This window comes from Ophidiomyces ophidiicola, assembly GCF_022830035.1.
Source record: "Ophidiomyces ophidiicola strain CBS 122913 chromosome Unknown scaffold_29, whole genome shotgun sequence".
Classification (NCBI taxonomy): domain Eukaryota; kingdom Fungi; phylum Ascomycota; class Eurotiomycetes; order Onygenales; family Onygenaceae; genus Ophidiomyces; species Ophidiomyces ophidiicola.
In genome coordinates this window covers 134,940-148,444 of record NW_026054669.1, presented here as the reverse complement: position 1 = coordinate 148,444, position 13,505 = coordinate 134,940, and the positions used below count along the sequence as shown (strand labels likewise).

General features: G+C 46.1%; 4 protein-coding genes across 4 annotated transcripts; all 4 read left to right on the top strand.

Annotated features, from left to right (window-relative positions):
- Positions 1–78: 78 nt before the first annotated feature.
- GET1 (GET complex subunit get1) lies at positions 79–847 on the top strand (the record flags this gene model as incomplete). Its single annotated transcript, XM_049254599.1, has 2 exons — positions 79–165; positions 227–847. The coding sequence occupies 2 exons, from the start codon at positions 79–81 to the stop codon at positions 845–847; spliced, it is 708 nt and encodes a 235-aa protein (XP_049106424.1).
- A 1,268-nt stretch (positions 848–2,115) lies between these two features.
- LOZ57_005569 (uncharacterized protein) lies at positions 2,116–3,067 on the top strand (the record flags this gene model as incomplete). Its single annotated transcript, XM_049254598.1, has 2 exons — positions 2,116–2,229; positions 2,288–3,067. 2 exons carry the CDS (start codon positions 2,116–2,118, stop codon positions 3,065–3,067), a joined length of 894 nt encoding a protein of 297 aa, XP_049106423.1.
- A 3,469-nt stretch (positions 3,068–6,536) lies between these two features.
- Positions 6,537–7,559, top strand: LOZ57_005568 (uncharacterized protein; the record flags this gene model as incomplete). The annotated part of the gene is made up of 2 exons (XM_049254597.1): positions 6,537–6,608; positions 6,681–7,559. The coding sequence occupies 2 exons, from the start codon at positions 6,537–6,539 to the stop codon at positions 7,557–7,559; spliced, it is 951 nt and encodes a 316-aa protein (XP_049106422.1).
- A 3,117-nt stretch (positions 7,560–10,676) lies between these two features.
- Positions 10,677–12,302, top strand: LOZ57_005567 (uncharacterized protein; the record flags this gene model as incomplete). Its single annotated transcript, XM_049254596.1, has 5 exons — positions 10,677–10,701; positions 10,759–10,818; positions 10,876–11,154; positions 11,212–11,577; positions 11,635–12,302. The coding sequence occupies 5 exons, from the start codon at positions 10,677–10,679 to the stop codon at positions 12,300–12,302; spliced, it is 1,398 nt and encodes a 465-aa protein (XP_049106421.1).
- Between the last annotated feature and the right edge of the window lie 1,203 nt (positions 12,303–13,505).

The following is a 13,505-nucleotide window of genomic DNA, read 5'->3' as shown; positions in this document are numbered from 1 at the left end:
CATAGCCTACCAAATGCAATACAACCTGTCCAACCATTCCACATCGCAACAATTGGCTCAACTTCATACGGTGTCACGATGGCTTCGCTGCTTCTTGTCGTCCTAGCGATCCATATCGTTACATATCTAATCAACACGATCGGCGCCAGTACAATAGACAGTCTAGTATGTTCTTGCCTTCGAACCCTAGCAGACTCTAACAGAATAATAATCAATTCCTCAATAGCTATGGCTGATATATCTTAAACTACCCAACCAAACCTCCCAGACTGCAAAAGAGCAGATGCGACTAAAGACGGAAGTTGTTCAGCTAAAACGAGAGATGCATGCTACGAGTTCGCAGGATGAATTCGCAAAATGGGCGAAGTTGCGAAGACGACACGATAAATCTATGGAAGAATATGAGACGAAAAGTATGATCATTCCAAGTCCTAGTGCTTTACTAGAAGTGGTGGTCAGGATATTGATTATTTCATTGGAAATCATAGACAAAGCTCTCGCCCAACAGAAGAGTTCTTTCGACATGGCAGTAAAATCCGTTAGGTTCGTCGGTACTACAGGTTTGAAGTTTTTCCTCCAGTTCTGGTATTCGAAATCGCCCATTTTTGAACTTCCTCACGGATGGATCCCATGGCAAGTTGAATGGATGCTGTCATTTCCACGAGCTCCACTGGGCACCGTTAGCATCCAGGTTTGGAGTGGTGTATGCGCGACCGTTGTCTCTCTCGTTGGTGATGCCGTTGGTGTTATGGTGGTATATATCACTGCCAAATCACCCAATAAAACAACGGGAGCGCCTAGGAGAGAGAAAGTTGCGCAGCCCATGGAGGCTAGAAAGGAATTATGATGACAGCTTTATGAATTAATTTTGAAGAATCAACGCTATTCATGTACAATAAAATGAACTAAAGGAATGAGGATTACAAACACGGAAGGCCAAAGGAAAAACGGAAGGGTAGACAGTATATACTGTAGGGATAAAGTTCATCAGATATGAAAGGAGTCTTCAACGGCTTTGCTAAATGCAAAAACCTCTGTGCTTGACTCTATAAATGTGTTATCGTCATTTGAACAGGTAGACTGAGTCCGGCCCCTTCGAAAGGGCATCTGCGAAGGTACGTGCTGACCGATGTAAAGTCAGCCAAAGCGCGCCTGTCGCCGCTTTCCATAAGCTACAGACCCTAAAGATAAAAAAAAAAGTGAACTCCTCGCCTCAAGAATAAGCCCCATCGAGTTATCCGTCAAACCGGGAATAGTTCCCAGTCGACAAGACAATCGCATAGCTATCCAACCACGACGAAGAGCAACCAGCTCCTACCTGAGCCCCGCTCTCAGACTCCATTGTTTCCCCTAGAAGTCTCCTCTCTGCCACCATCCGCATAAATCAAGAGAACCAAAAGCTCCAAATGAGGCACCACCAAGCTCGGACTCCTATCGTCGTCCTTATCCCTGACGCCGAAACGAACAGGGTGGTCCTGGGGTACACCATAGAAAGCAAAATTCAATCGAAATTATGGGACAGATAGGAAGAGAGTGCAAACGACTCACACGGCTAGGGTCGAGTCCGAAGACGAGAGGTAAGGAGAGGCGTGAGCCGCTATCAGTTGCTTTTATGGCGGCGCGTTTCCGCAGTGCCTGACACGGTATATTGTGCAGGTTGTCCGGGGACTTTCTCCCAAAGCTAGGTATGGTATGAGTGAGCCAACAACAAGGATGGACACTCTGTTCGTAAGCTTTGAATGCGATTCTTCGAGCGAGGAGTTGGAGAAAAAAAAAGTTTGAAAGGGAGGAGAATTTGTTAGTTTTTGTAGCAATATTGCGCTAGTCCATAAATAGAAAGGCTTGGAGCTCAAGAGTTTATGACTAAGCGGTAATTACATAGCACCCCGCTGCTACTTCCGTCATCGTCGCCTCGGCTGAACTCAGGAAGCTCTTATCACAGCACCTACGCTGGCGAGGATTGTGACGGTGGGTCATGACATTGCTGTAGACTTCTCAGAAGTACAGTTCAATTGACACCGTTCAACCAAGCTTTCCATTCTTTTTCATACCTCCTTTTCAGACCCATTATCATCATCCATGGTCCAGTCGAGGAGATTCGGCCTCTAAGACACCATGGGGGACGCACTGTGTGGACCTTCAAATGCACTTCAAAACTTCCAAAAACATACCTCTGTGGACAGGACTCTTCAGCAAGATCGCTTATCTTCACAGCACGGTGCAGCCCAAGTATGGACATTCAAAGCACAGCTGTCACATGCCCATGTTAATCAATCATAATTTCTAGGGGTTTCGATCTCATAATCACAATGAGGGTGTCTTAGATTCAGAATTCAATACTTTTGAAACTGGTATTTCTGGACCTGCGTTACCAAGCCTTCACGGTCCTCCCTTACTTCAGCAACCAGCGTTCTCCAGCCCGCACTTTAACCAACATGGAAAACATTCTGGGTGGGCCACCGATTTCGAGCAACTCCATATTTCATCACCTTCAGCTTCTGTCGTACAAACTCGTTTACAAGCTCAAACCGCTATTCAGAATCCTGTTTCTGTTGGCTGGCAAAATGACCTCATGAATAACTCCAGGTCAGGGATGCAATCGGCGATGCCGCAACGACAGATGATGCATAACCCCATGATGAATATGCCACTACAAACAGTCGATGATTTCACAATGAACCATGGCGTCCCTGCACAGGCAGCTCAATCTCACGACCCGCAGGGCTCGGAAATATTCGATGACTCTGCTTTTGAAGCCGCATTCGCAGAGGCTCGCGCTGAAGTTGAACTACAAGAGAACAATTTGTGGTTGGAGGGGGAGCCTGTCAATACACTGCCGTCGTTTGAGCAAATCAGAATAGGCTCTGACACGATACCTGCTCAGCATGCAGGAGTGGATGAGGCCGAGGAACTTGCCCGAACAGCAGGGCAGCTTCTGGAAAGCGTTAGTCACGACCAAAGTCAAAAGTTCAAAGAGAGCAATTTCCTTGCCTTGATGCGCCAACTTCGAGACCGCGAAGTTACGGTCGAAGGCGACGAATTCCGCCAAGTCAGTACCCTTCCATAATTCTCTCGGCTGGGACTTTGGTACTGGATAAGGCCATTCAAGGTAGTAGTCGTTTGTACTAATGTGCCTTTCAGGCATCACAGCCTTCACATCCAGGTGGGCCGTATTACCCTGAGCGAAGAAAATTTTGGAGTACCAAAACTACTGAGAGTGCATAATGACCCTGTTGGTGAGTCCGGAGGAAGCTCGCAGCCTAAAGGTCGCGCACGAACCATCGATTTGCCGTCTCCAAGAAGCCTGGTGTCCCTGGTTTCCCAAACTTTTGACGGTTCACTATCCGTTTCGACAGACTTAATCAAAACTCTTGGACCAAAAAATGGTGCGCTTGGGAAGAGTGAGTTGCCTGATCATGGGGAAATGCTGAGGTTTATCCAATGATAACCACAATATTGGATATCCTTTGCTTGGTATCACTCCACGTGCTTTAGAATCTCATGATATCATTTCGTAGAATTTTGGTTGCGAGGTATGGAAAGCATACGGACGATTTCGTTAATGCCTTCTTTTTGGGCGGATGCCTACCCCTTTATTCAGCTTGGGTTAGCGAGTCATTTAGCTAGCCTGTTCTACAACTCTTGGATTCATGAGGACGTTAAATTATTATTATTGAACAACATTCCACAATCAAAAACTAGTTGATTAAGATTTACAGTAATACCTGGATTGATGGTAGTCAATATTCTTCCCACTATAAAAAAAGAAAGGAAAATTGGTTACGTACTGAATCCAAGACTTATCTTATTTTGTGCCTATTCACCAAAGTATGAACCCACTGAAAATATCCCTTCATGAGGCAGAATGGCGTTGGATATCAATCAACCAAACTCACAGGGTCAGGATTTTGAAAATTAACCGTAATTTCGAATATTCCAGAATATATTAAGACCTCTAAGCTTACTACTGACTATGGAAGGGAACACCATTGCAAGGAAGTGGAATCATTGCTTGTCCACACTTCAACTCGACCCAGGCTTCATCTGCAAGATACACAGATGCAAGATTTCTGCAACATGCTTAGCAGGGCTGATGTCACCAAGTTCATGGTTTTTTTTTTTTTTTTTTTTTTTTTCAATTGGATCCAGTCAAGAATATTTCCCAAATAATCAGGTGCTTTTGAATACAATTAAATATTGGCCATAATCTGGAGCAGTGGGGTTCAGACTATCATACGTCTGTCACATAGACATATTGCCTCTCATACAAAACGCAATTAACAGTCTCCAGAAGCCATGTGGTTTGGCTGACAATACAGTCTATGACTTGTTGAAGACATATTTCACCATACCTCAGCAATTGAGGCCAGGAATGCATATTCGCCAAAAGACCGGCTCCATGACAAGGGGTATCTTCATACTTATTGCACAGTCCAAGGGTGCTGAAACTGGAAACTAGTCAATTTGGTCATTTAGATCGCCTGTATTTCCTATAGTGCGCATCAATGACATTCGCTACGTCACCAGCAGGATGGCGTAGGGTAGTCTCCCAGTTCAAATAATCCAGGCAGGCAGCATCGACAATAGTTTGTTTAGCTGTACGACTCGTCAAGGCCCCTTTTAATATATCACTCGACTCCTGAGCAGAATTATATCGAAGAGCATTGGGGTGGTTAACTATAGCCTTTTGCTCAATAATGTAAAATATAGGGGTGTATTCCTTCTCCATTTCCCATGCCACTTCTGACGATTGGAATTATATTTGGACAAGCTCGAATTTCGGCATGTCTCTAAAATCGGCAGATGGAAGTCTTTATTTGAACAAGGTCCTGCGCCTCGGGTAGTGACGGGAAGGAAATAGACCAAGCTCAGCCGTACGTTATCCAGGTCACCAAAGTATGTTGCCTTTGACTTGCGAATATAAAATCAAATCTCGAGGAGTGTCGCAGGGCGAGTAGGACTCCACTTCTTCGTAAGTATACTGGATGAGGATTTGGGTAATTTTGACTATAGTAAATGTAGCCTGGGGTTAAGTTGAAAAGGGTAAGGAGATTCTGCCCACATCTAAGACAAACTTGTTAGGTTCTGAAAACATAAAAGCGGAGACTGGACCTATGACCGGCCAGGGCAGATAAATTATCGAGAAGAACGCAGATAGATGCAGAGTGGGAAACGCCTCAACTCGTACTAGCGAACAGCACGCGGTGTATGAGACTTTGATTTGATCTTGAATTTCGCTAGTCAAAGCATAAATCAAAGGAAATGACTCAAGATAAACTAGGAGTGGGTGTTCGAGGACTGGAAGCAAGATCTTTAGCAAACCGAAGAACTTTAGTTCAGGGCTCTAGATCCCGTACGGGGTTATCCGTAGTCCAGGTCAATATTCGGGGGATTTATAGGGGCTCATTCTTGGCGGCGCATTTCACGACGCATGGCCCCAGTGGGGGCTCTGTAGTTAGATTTCAAAGGTATATCCTCCGTATATTTATAGTTATGCATCTCAAACGGGAAGGCAAAGCGAAACTCTGACCAAGTAGGTTGAGGTGTGCCCATACGACAGCGAAGGCACATGATAGAGTAGTCAGTGAGTGGTGTTGGGCGGTTAGCCGGGCCACCAAATTCGTCTTTAAACTGCTGGACTGTTGGATTAGTAGTCTTAGCAAGTCCCACAACATGCTTCTGTATAATATCCTAGTCCTGCTACAGAGAGAACCAGATAATTTGGAGACAAGATGTCGATGTGCCGGGCATGATGGCTGGTGTTTTCAAGATCAGCTGTTTTGATGCCGCCAAGGCCGCCAGAAACACAGCTGATGAGTAACTAACGAGCGGTGATGCGGCAGAATTAAGTTACGAGAAATAGGCGGCTTGGCACCGGACGACATCGACCGCTCGGTGCAAGCGGGTCTGCAATGCTTCTTGTTGCAAGGAACGCCTGCTACTCCCCGGGTGCGTGCTGTGAAGAACCGCACCTCGTGGCAGTGCTAGACCTCCATCAACCTATTTGACTGGTCTGCCATGATGAACCTTTCTCTCCATGCTGCACTTCGGCCAATGTTGTTCGAGGTTAGCTGTTGGGTCTCGAATCCCTCAGAACCAACTGAGATGCGACCTCAAAGCAGCCCGTGCCATAGAAGCCTATAAATATACTTCGATGGTCTATGGAAAATGATTACTCTCCTCCCTATTAAACGGCATCTGCTCGAAAACGCTCCATTAGTACTGTTCGATCTCTCCAATCCCGACCTCACGGAAGACTCTCATTACTTTCAGGATTTTGTAAAAGGAGTGGACAAATAATGTCCAGTAATCGACCGCGATTGTATGCAGGCACCGCCTGTGACCAATGTCACCGTACCAAAATGAGGTGTTGTGGTACTCGTCCCACCTGCCGCCGCTGCCTGGAGAATGAGAGTGCCTGCACCTACAGTACCAGCAAACAGAGCAAGCCAAAGCTACACGGGCATCACTCGACCAGCTCGGCAATATCGCCATTACCGTCTTCTCTCTCCGTGTCTGCCGGTCAAGGGCGACCCATGAAGCAGCCCTGTGGTCTATCTAGAAGAGAAACCGTTGGAGCGGAAGCGCGATATGAGCAAATCATTGCAGTGGGTCGTCTGCAACAAACATGCTACCGTTACCATGCTAATGTTGAATTCTCCGTGGCTTTCTTTATATAGAAAGACTGTTTTTCTCAAGCAGATGAGACATTGCAGTTGGACCTTACTCTTCATGGAGATGCTATTTTCACTCCGGATAGATTTGCAGCAGTCACTGGATTAGCAACACAAAAGGGTTCTGCTTGTGCGCTGGCGACACAGGGATCGCTAAATTTGCCCGTCACTACCGGCGTCGATTCTATACCATTACTTTGGGGCGGCACTTCGATCACACCTGAAGTCCCATCACCGGTATTATTACATGCGTCGTGGCCTGACTCCGACCTGGAATTAGGTTTACATGACGAACATTCTGACCGAAGTCTCTCCCATCAGTCAAAGGTGCCCACCGAACCATTCCTGGATCGTATTCCACCTCAATCATCTATGCCGCCTATGTCCACATTTTCCTCGCCTTTGAATGATTTTCGCTCGATTGAGCTGATTTCCAGTCTATACGATGCTCAGTTATGGGGCCCGGACACGCCGATAGAGATTTCGCTGCTTCACGCTCGACAAGGCTTAGCCCTCGTTTCGAGCTGCCTTCCCGTCGATAACTGGTCGTCAATATACACGGAAGTACCCGGATCATCTTCCCTTGCCCTCTGCTGTATTCACCTCACACAGCAGGTTTTAAGTTGTTACGCTAGTGTGAAATTTCACAACAGGCCTTTCAAAGGTTACTGCCAGACTGTCCGCTATGGCCAATTTTTGATGGATGAAGAACAGCTTACAATAGAAAAAATGGATATTTCTCAGGAGCTAAAGCATTGCCGGGAAATCATGATGACTATCAGACAATGGTGTAACGACTTGGTGAAGGCAGAAAAGGAAGGTTCATTGCTATTACTCCCATTCATACAATCTCTCAGAGATCGGGTTGACTCCCTCGGCAAGTAGAGAATTTACTACATGTACAGAGTAACAGGTATCCATACAGACCGTTCAGCTGAAATAGGATGCTGGAATGGCATCATTCAAATAAGCATTGTCTTAGCCTTGGCTTGAGCGCCGTTCGTGATTAAACTCAAACGTTTATTTCTATTTTCAATTTCTGCCCTGTTTGCTTGCGGGAAAATATCATAACTTCGCACAAGATAACTCGCCGCATTGAACGGGCAGCCCGTAACTTCACCCAGGTGCTGAGGCCTACCCATGCTTCTCGTATATCTTTGTCTTCCCTGTCGAAGGATCAGCTTCCTTGCACAAGGCTGCTGGCTTCTATGAACCAAGCTTCGGGGAACGGAGGGCGCCAATGGCAGGTTGAGAAGTTTATTTGCCCCGGCGACTTGATAGTTATTGATGTAACCTCACTGAAACAAGTCAGGGCCACTTTCAATGATCTTATCAATCTGTGCCTGTGTGTGAAGCGCACTGCTGCTGTCAGATAGGAAAGAAAACACGACAAGAGTCCACAGATTTGTTTGCCAGTCTCACTGACGGGAGTAATATGGCCTTACACATAGTGGCGTTGAACGATTCCTGGGCTGCTGAGCACATCGCTCGTGTCCACATGAGGCAGTATCCAGGAATTGATGGATGAATATTCCATGACGAAGGCCAGGCCATGTGAGAGGCTGTGGGAATCCCGGGGGCTCTTGAGGTCATTTCTTCGGTCCCATCGCGCCCCCACTGTTTGTTGCATCAAGTCTTCCATACCCCGTACGGAGTACACCAGTCTCTATTCCTCTATCGAGCGGTATGCAGCCCTTTAAAAAAGCGGGAATAAGCTCCCGTAATGGTAGACCGTCTCCTCATTTCCACGAAGAACGGCGGATACTAGGGTTTAATGCTCTTAACTCGCTTTTTTAATCATACGGAGACCGCTCTTCCGCACAGAACAGCTTGTTGCCGAGCATTGCCCCTGAAAGCATCGCTCTGCAAGCTTCTGTCGTGCTGGAGCCCTAGATCCGTATTGAGAATATCGGTCTTCATCGATGTTAGCATACAAGAATTTTGGGTGCTCGCCAATCATTGGGGCCCTCTTCTCGCCAAAGCCAGACGATGGGAGCGAGCTATCTTGATATCGTCTAATGCAAGGCCCCACCTCGCCAATGCACCGCAAATGGGAGAGAAATGCACGGATACAAGAAAATACAGGTGGTTCCATCCGCTTGAGATATAATTTCTATCGGAATTCTGTATGTTCGGGCTTTTCACCCCCACTAGCTTCAAGCTTCCCGGTGCGTCTTTTAATTCCATTGAATTTGGCACCATCAGTGTTGCCCCAAGCTTAAGGACCTGACGTCGGCATAATGGGGGAATTAGATTTATGGGCCTTTTGGAAATACTCTGCCGCGTCTTTTAAGGCTTCAAATGAGGACAGATCTTTCCAGATGATCGCCTCTAATAGCACCGTCTTTTCTGAGAAATTCTTGGGCCCCATCTGCGGTTGGATTAGGCCAGTGATAACAGCCACAAGTTCTAAGTCGACCATGTTAGCAAGCCTAGAAGAAATAGGAGAGATCGCAGGCTAGGAAAATTTATCCGGATGCTTGGCCAATCCCTCGCGGCCGGTTGAAAATATCCTATCTTCTTGCGAGAAGGTCCAAAGACCACTAGCTTCGACCCCTTATGCAGGGACGCTGTTGTGAGCCATTAAATTCGTTTTCTAGGCCCATTTGGTTGCCGCCCTGCAAACTGCTAGAAATGACGACCACGACTCCGAGTGCTACTGGGTGAATAGAGGGCTCAAGTGATGATGTAGACTCTGGATATAACCTGTCACTCCTGGGAGGACTGGTTTGTGGATAGTGGTAAAATATCCTGCCTTGGACGATTTCTAGCTCTGTCCTTCTGATATGCTTTCATACTACCAAGAAACAACAAATGGGTTAGTATCATGCGATGTGTAAGCTTGAATCTTGAATCGATTTTCCGTCTCACGGTCCAAAATTGCCTATACCTATCACCAGCGTTTTTTAGTCTCTAAACCAACTATATAGGGATAGGTGCATACACCTTAACAGGATGCATTGCGAAAACGACTGAGGCAAGTATTCACGAGTCAAACCCTTAAGTATTGGAGTGCGTGACCTTGAGTATCATGGTATCAAAGATGCCCACGATTGCCTATTATAGGCGCCTAGAATCCCAATTCATCTCTTCAGTACAGCTCAGAATTTCAATTAGACTGTCTGACACATGGTCTTCTATCCAGTTAGCAATCCCTATGGAGTAAATTTTCTCCTGGATCTTTTACTATATTGGCGGTACAAAGGGAGATCTACTTCTGCTCTTCCTGTACGACACACCTCTCTGCAAAGGTTTGAGTCTCTTTTGGGTAATTAGTGGCCTGGTCAAAATAATGAGCAATGATATTTCAAGCCGTGATAAAATGTGATCTTAGGGTCACAGAGGCGAGTCAGCACCCCTACAAAATGAAATCCCGAGATCAGTTAAAACAGTCCACTGACAAACAAATCTACCAGTTGCAGCAAAAACTGGTCGCTAGATCTTGCTAACTAACTGCCCCGTGCTACGGATTTCGGTCATAAAAGTCCGTTCCCGTACTTCCCTGACTCAGGATATATACGGAGAAAGCTTGAAAATCCAAAGTTAGACGCCTGCAGCTAAATTTCAGAAGATTCGCGCTCCTTGAATAAGGGAAATATTATCAAATCCACTTAACGTTAATTTAAAGACCCCTTTTCTATTAGACTTCCCTACCGAAGATTAATCGTCTCTTGCTAGGTTGAGCCATTGGCAAAATGTCACATCTAGTTGATTTGTTTGCCAGGATTTGCTTTGTGGGTGTTTGGGCTAGTGTTGCTCGGGTTAGTATGATCCCTTCTCACTTTGCAGTGACGCTTCATTCTTTGGCCTACCCATTGGGAGGCGCGAGTGGCAGGGCAATATTAACCCTTGATCCTATATTAACTCTTGGGACAGGCCCTCTGCACTGTAGTATACCGGGTGTGGTTTCATCCTCTGGCAAAGTATCCTGGGCCCTTCTGGGCCAAGGTCACTGATGCATATGGGAGCTATCATGCCTGGAAAGGTGATCTGCATCTGGATATGTGGAAATGCCATCTGAAATATGGTGAGAAGCCGGCCATAAAGCGTTGTTGCCCCATCATTGGGCTAATTCTGTAACCAGGGGATAAGGTTCGATATGGGCCTAACCGAATTATGTTCAATAACGTGGCGGCACTGAAAGGCATGTTCTTGTTGCAAAACTAAGCAGTCAAGTCCTTGAAACTGAGCATATGGATAGATATTTATGCAATCGGGGCCAATGTCAAAAAGGCAACAGCATATACTTCCTTGGGCCGTCGATCACCAAATACGCTTACTTTGCGGGACAAGAAGCAGCATGCTAGCCGGCGTCGAATTATCAGCCAGGGTCTGTCAGACTCAGCATTACGTACATATGAAGAGACAATTGATAAGCACATCGATAACTTCATTGAAAGGCTTAGCAAAGGAGATACAGCAAACATAGAGAGCACACCCACTGGGACATGGTCTGTTTCCAAGAATATGGCTCGTTGGTGTAAGTCCACTTGCACATTGAAAGAAAGAAGCGAATACTGAAGATCTCTGCTGAAAGGTGAATACCTCGCGTTCGATATTACAGTAGACGTTGTTTTTGGTGACCAATTTGAAATGATTTCAAAGGCAAACAATCGACCTGTCCTTGAAGCCATAGCAGTATCTAGCAAACGTGTGGGAGTGCTGATGCAGAACCCTGAACTCAAGGGCAGCTTCCTAGACAAATTGCTATTTCAAAAAGGTATAGTGGCTCGTCGGAAACTGCTTGGTTTCGTGGATCGAATGTTGAAAAACAAAAATGAACAACACCGTCCTGCACAGCAAAATGTACTCACCATGCTTCTCAATGGAAAAGACCAGACGACAGGGGAAATGCTGTCGCCATCTGTGGTGTTGGCTGAATCAACAACTTTGATTGTTGCTGGTAGGTGCAAAGTGCTGTAGCTATCCGGCTTAAATAACAGTATTTAATATCTTTTAGGGACGGACACAACAGCCACAGCACTGTCGGCATTTTTTTTCTATGTAAGTCGCTCGCCTACGGCTTACGAAAAAGTCAGTAAAGAAATTCGCACAACATTCAACTCCGTGGACGATATCAAAAATCGACAGAAGTTGAACAGTTGCCTCTACCTGCGCGCCTGTATTGACGAAGCTATGCGCATGTCCCCTTCGGTTGGTAGCAGCCTCTGGCGCGAGGTGGAGAACGAGGGCATGACTGTCGACAAGGATATCATTCCGGGCGGCTATGACGTTGGAGTTGCCATCTATAGCATCCATCACAAGGACGACTATTTCCCGCAACCGTTCAGCTTTATCCCGGAGCGCTGGACTCCTGACGGCAAGCAGTATACTCGCGAGTCTGTTGAGCTGGCACGGGCGGCGTTCAATCCATTTTCCATTGGGCCACGTAGCTGTGTTGGTAAGGGTCTCGCAATGTTCGAAATGACACGCATTTTAGCCACCACCCTCCTTCTATATGACTTCCGGGTGGTGGGCGGACCGGAAGGGAGGTTGGGTGAAGGCTCGCCATTGGCAGGTTGGGGCAGAGACCGGCAAAACGAGTTGCAACTCTGTGACCATGTGACAAGTGCGACCACAGGGCCTCTGCTCCAGTTCAAGCGACGTGACAATCACGCGTCCGCATAATGTTGCGTTAGAATGCGAGTATATGGAGTGATAAACGCTAGATGAGAGCATAATTTATTCACTGGTAAACTGTAAGTGTCGGCAATACTCCGTATTTCAATGGCCTTGGAGTAGTTAGTCAGTTAGTAAGGATTTGTGTGGATATTATTGCTGTCCTGAGTCCTGACTCTTCAGCGAGTGTACGGAGTAGTTATTTCAAAAAGTCGGAATTCACGAGAGCTCCGAATTCCGAATATTGGACGGAGTACTCCGTACTCCGAACTACCCCTAATACTGGTGAATCGGGGCTTCTGACTGTGCGAAAAAAAAATTAAATACGGAGTACTTCTGAATAACTTATGCTCTTCCTCGCTAGCAGACCTCCAAGGCCTGTAAGACAGGATTCTTGAATTTTACAACCGTTCGGCACCATTATCCAACGGTTGGCGATTTGAATCTCCTTGGTCGTGATGGAAGGGCGAAGAAAAATCCCAAACCCCCATTAAAATAGGTGACCCGGGAAGCACCTATGTCAGCTTTACTCTTGAAGCTGGGCTTGCCCTTCAGCCCCGTGGCCTTCTTGATGAACGACTCACGAACACAAACACAAGACCGAGTCGAAATGATCTTTCATCATAAGACTAAGCACTTTGCTCATGGCACCGCAATTTTCCATTGCGATGAAGGTATTAGCTGACATACTCGGTACTCTTAGCATCATTACCCGATTGTCGCTGTTTACACCTTCCTGTGGATCTCCCTCGTCAAACGGATGGAAATACAGTCCAGCAACACTCTACCTTTTTGGCTTAGAGCATACATTAGCTCTTGAGAATACCCCAGACAGTGTCTGACTGCACATTACAGTCTTTTGATTATTTACGCTGATCTTATGTTGCTCGATTTACCGAATTGGCAAGTCAAAATCATAACTTTTTGGGCTGTGCGCTTGATATTTTGAGAGACAGATAGATGGTTAATCTTTTTTGTCTGAAACATATCTTTTTGTTGTACAAGATAAGACTGGGAGCTTTCATGACGGGCCTTTCACGGGTTTGTTGAGATGGACGTTATACTTGTCTTATAAATGGATTTAAATAGAACATATTTAAGCTTCTTCAACACAGGCTGAAAATATGTCTTCAATTCATTTATAACAAGTATGTAATAGCCCTGAACCGCACAGAGTTCATCTTGGCTGGGCGGAGGCCAAGATGTGACTGT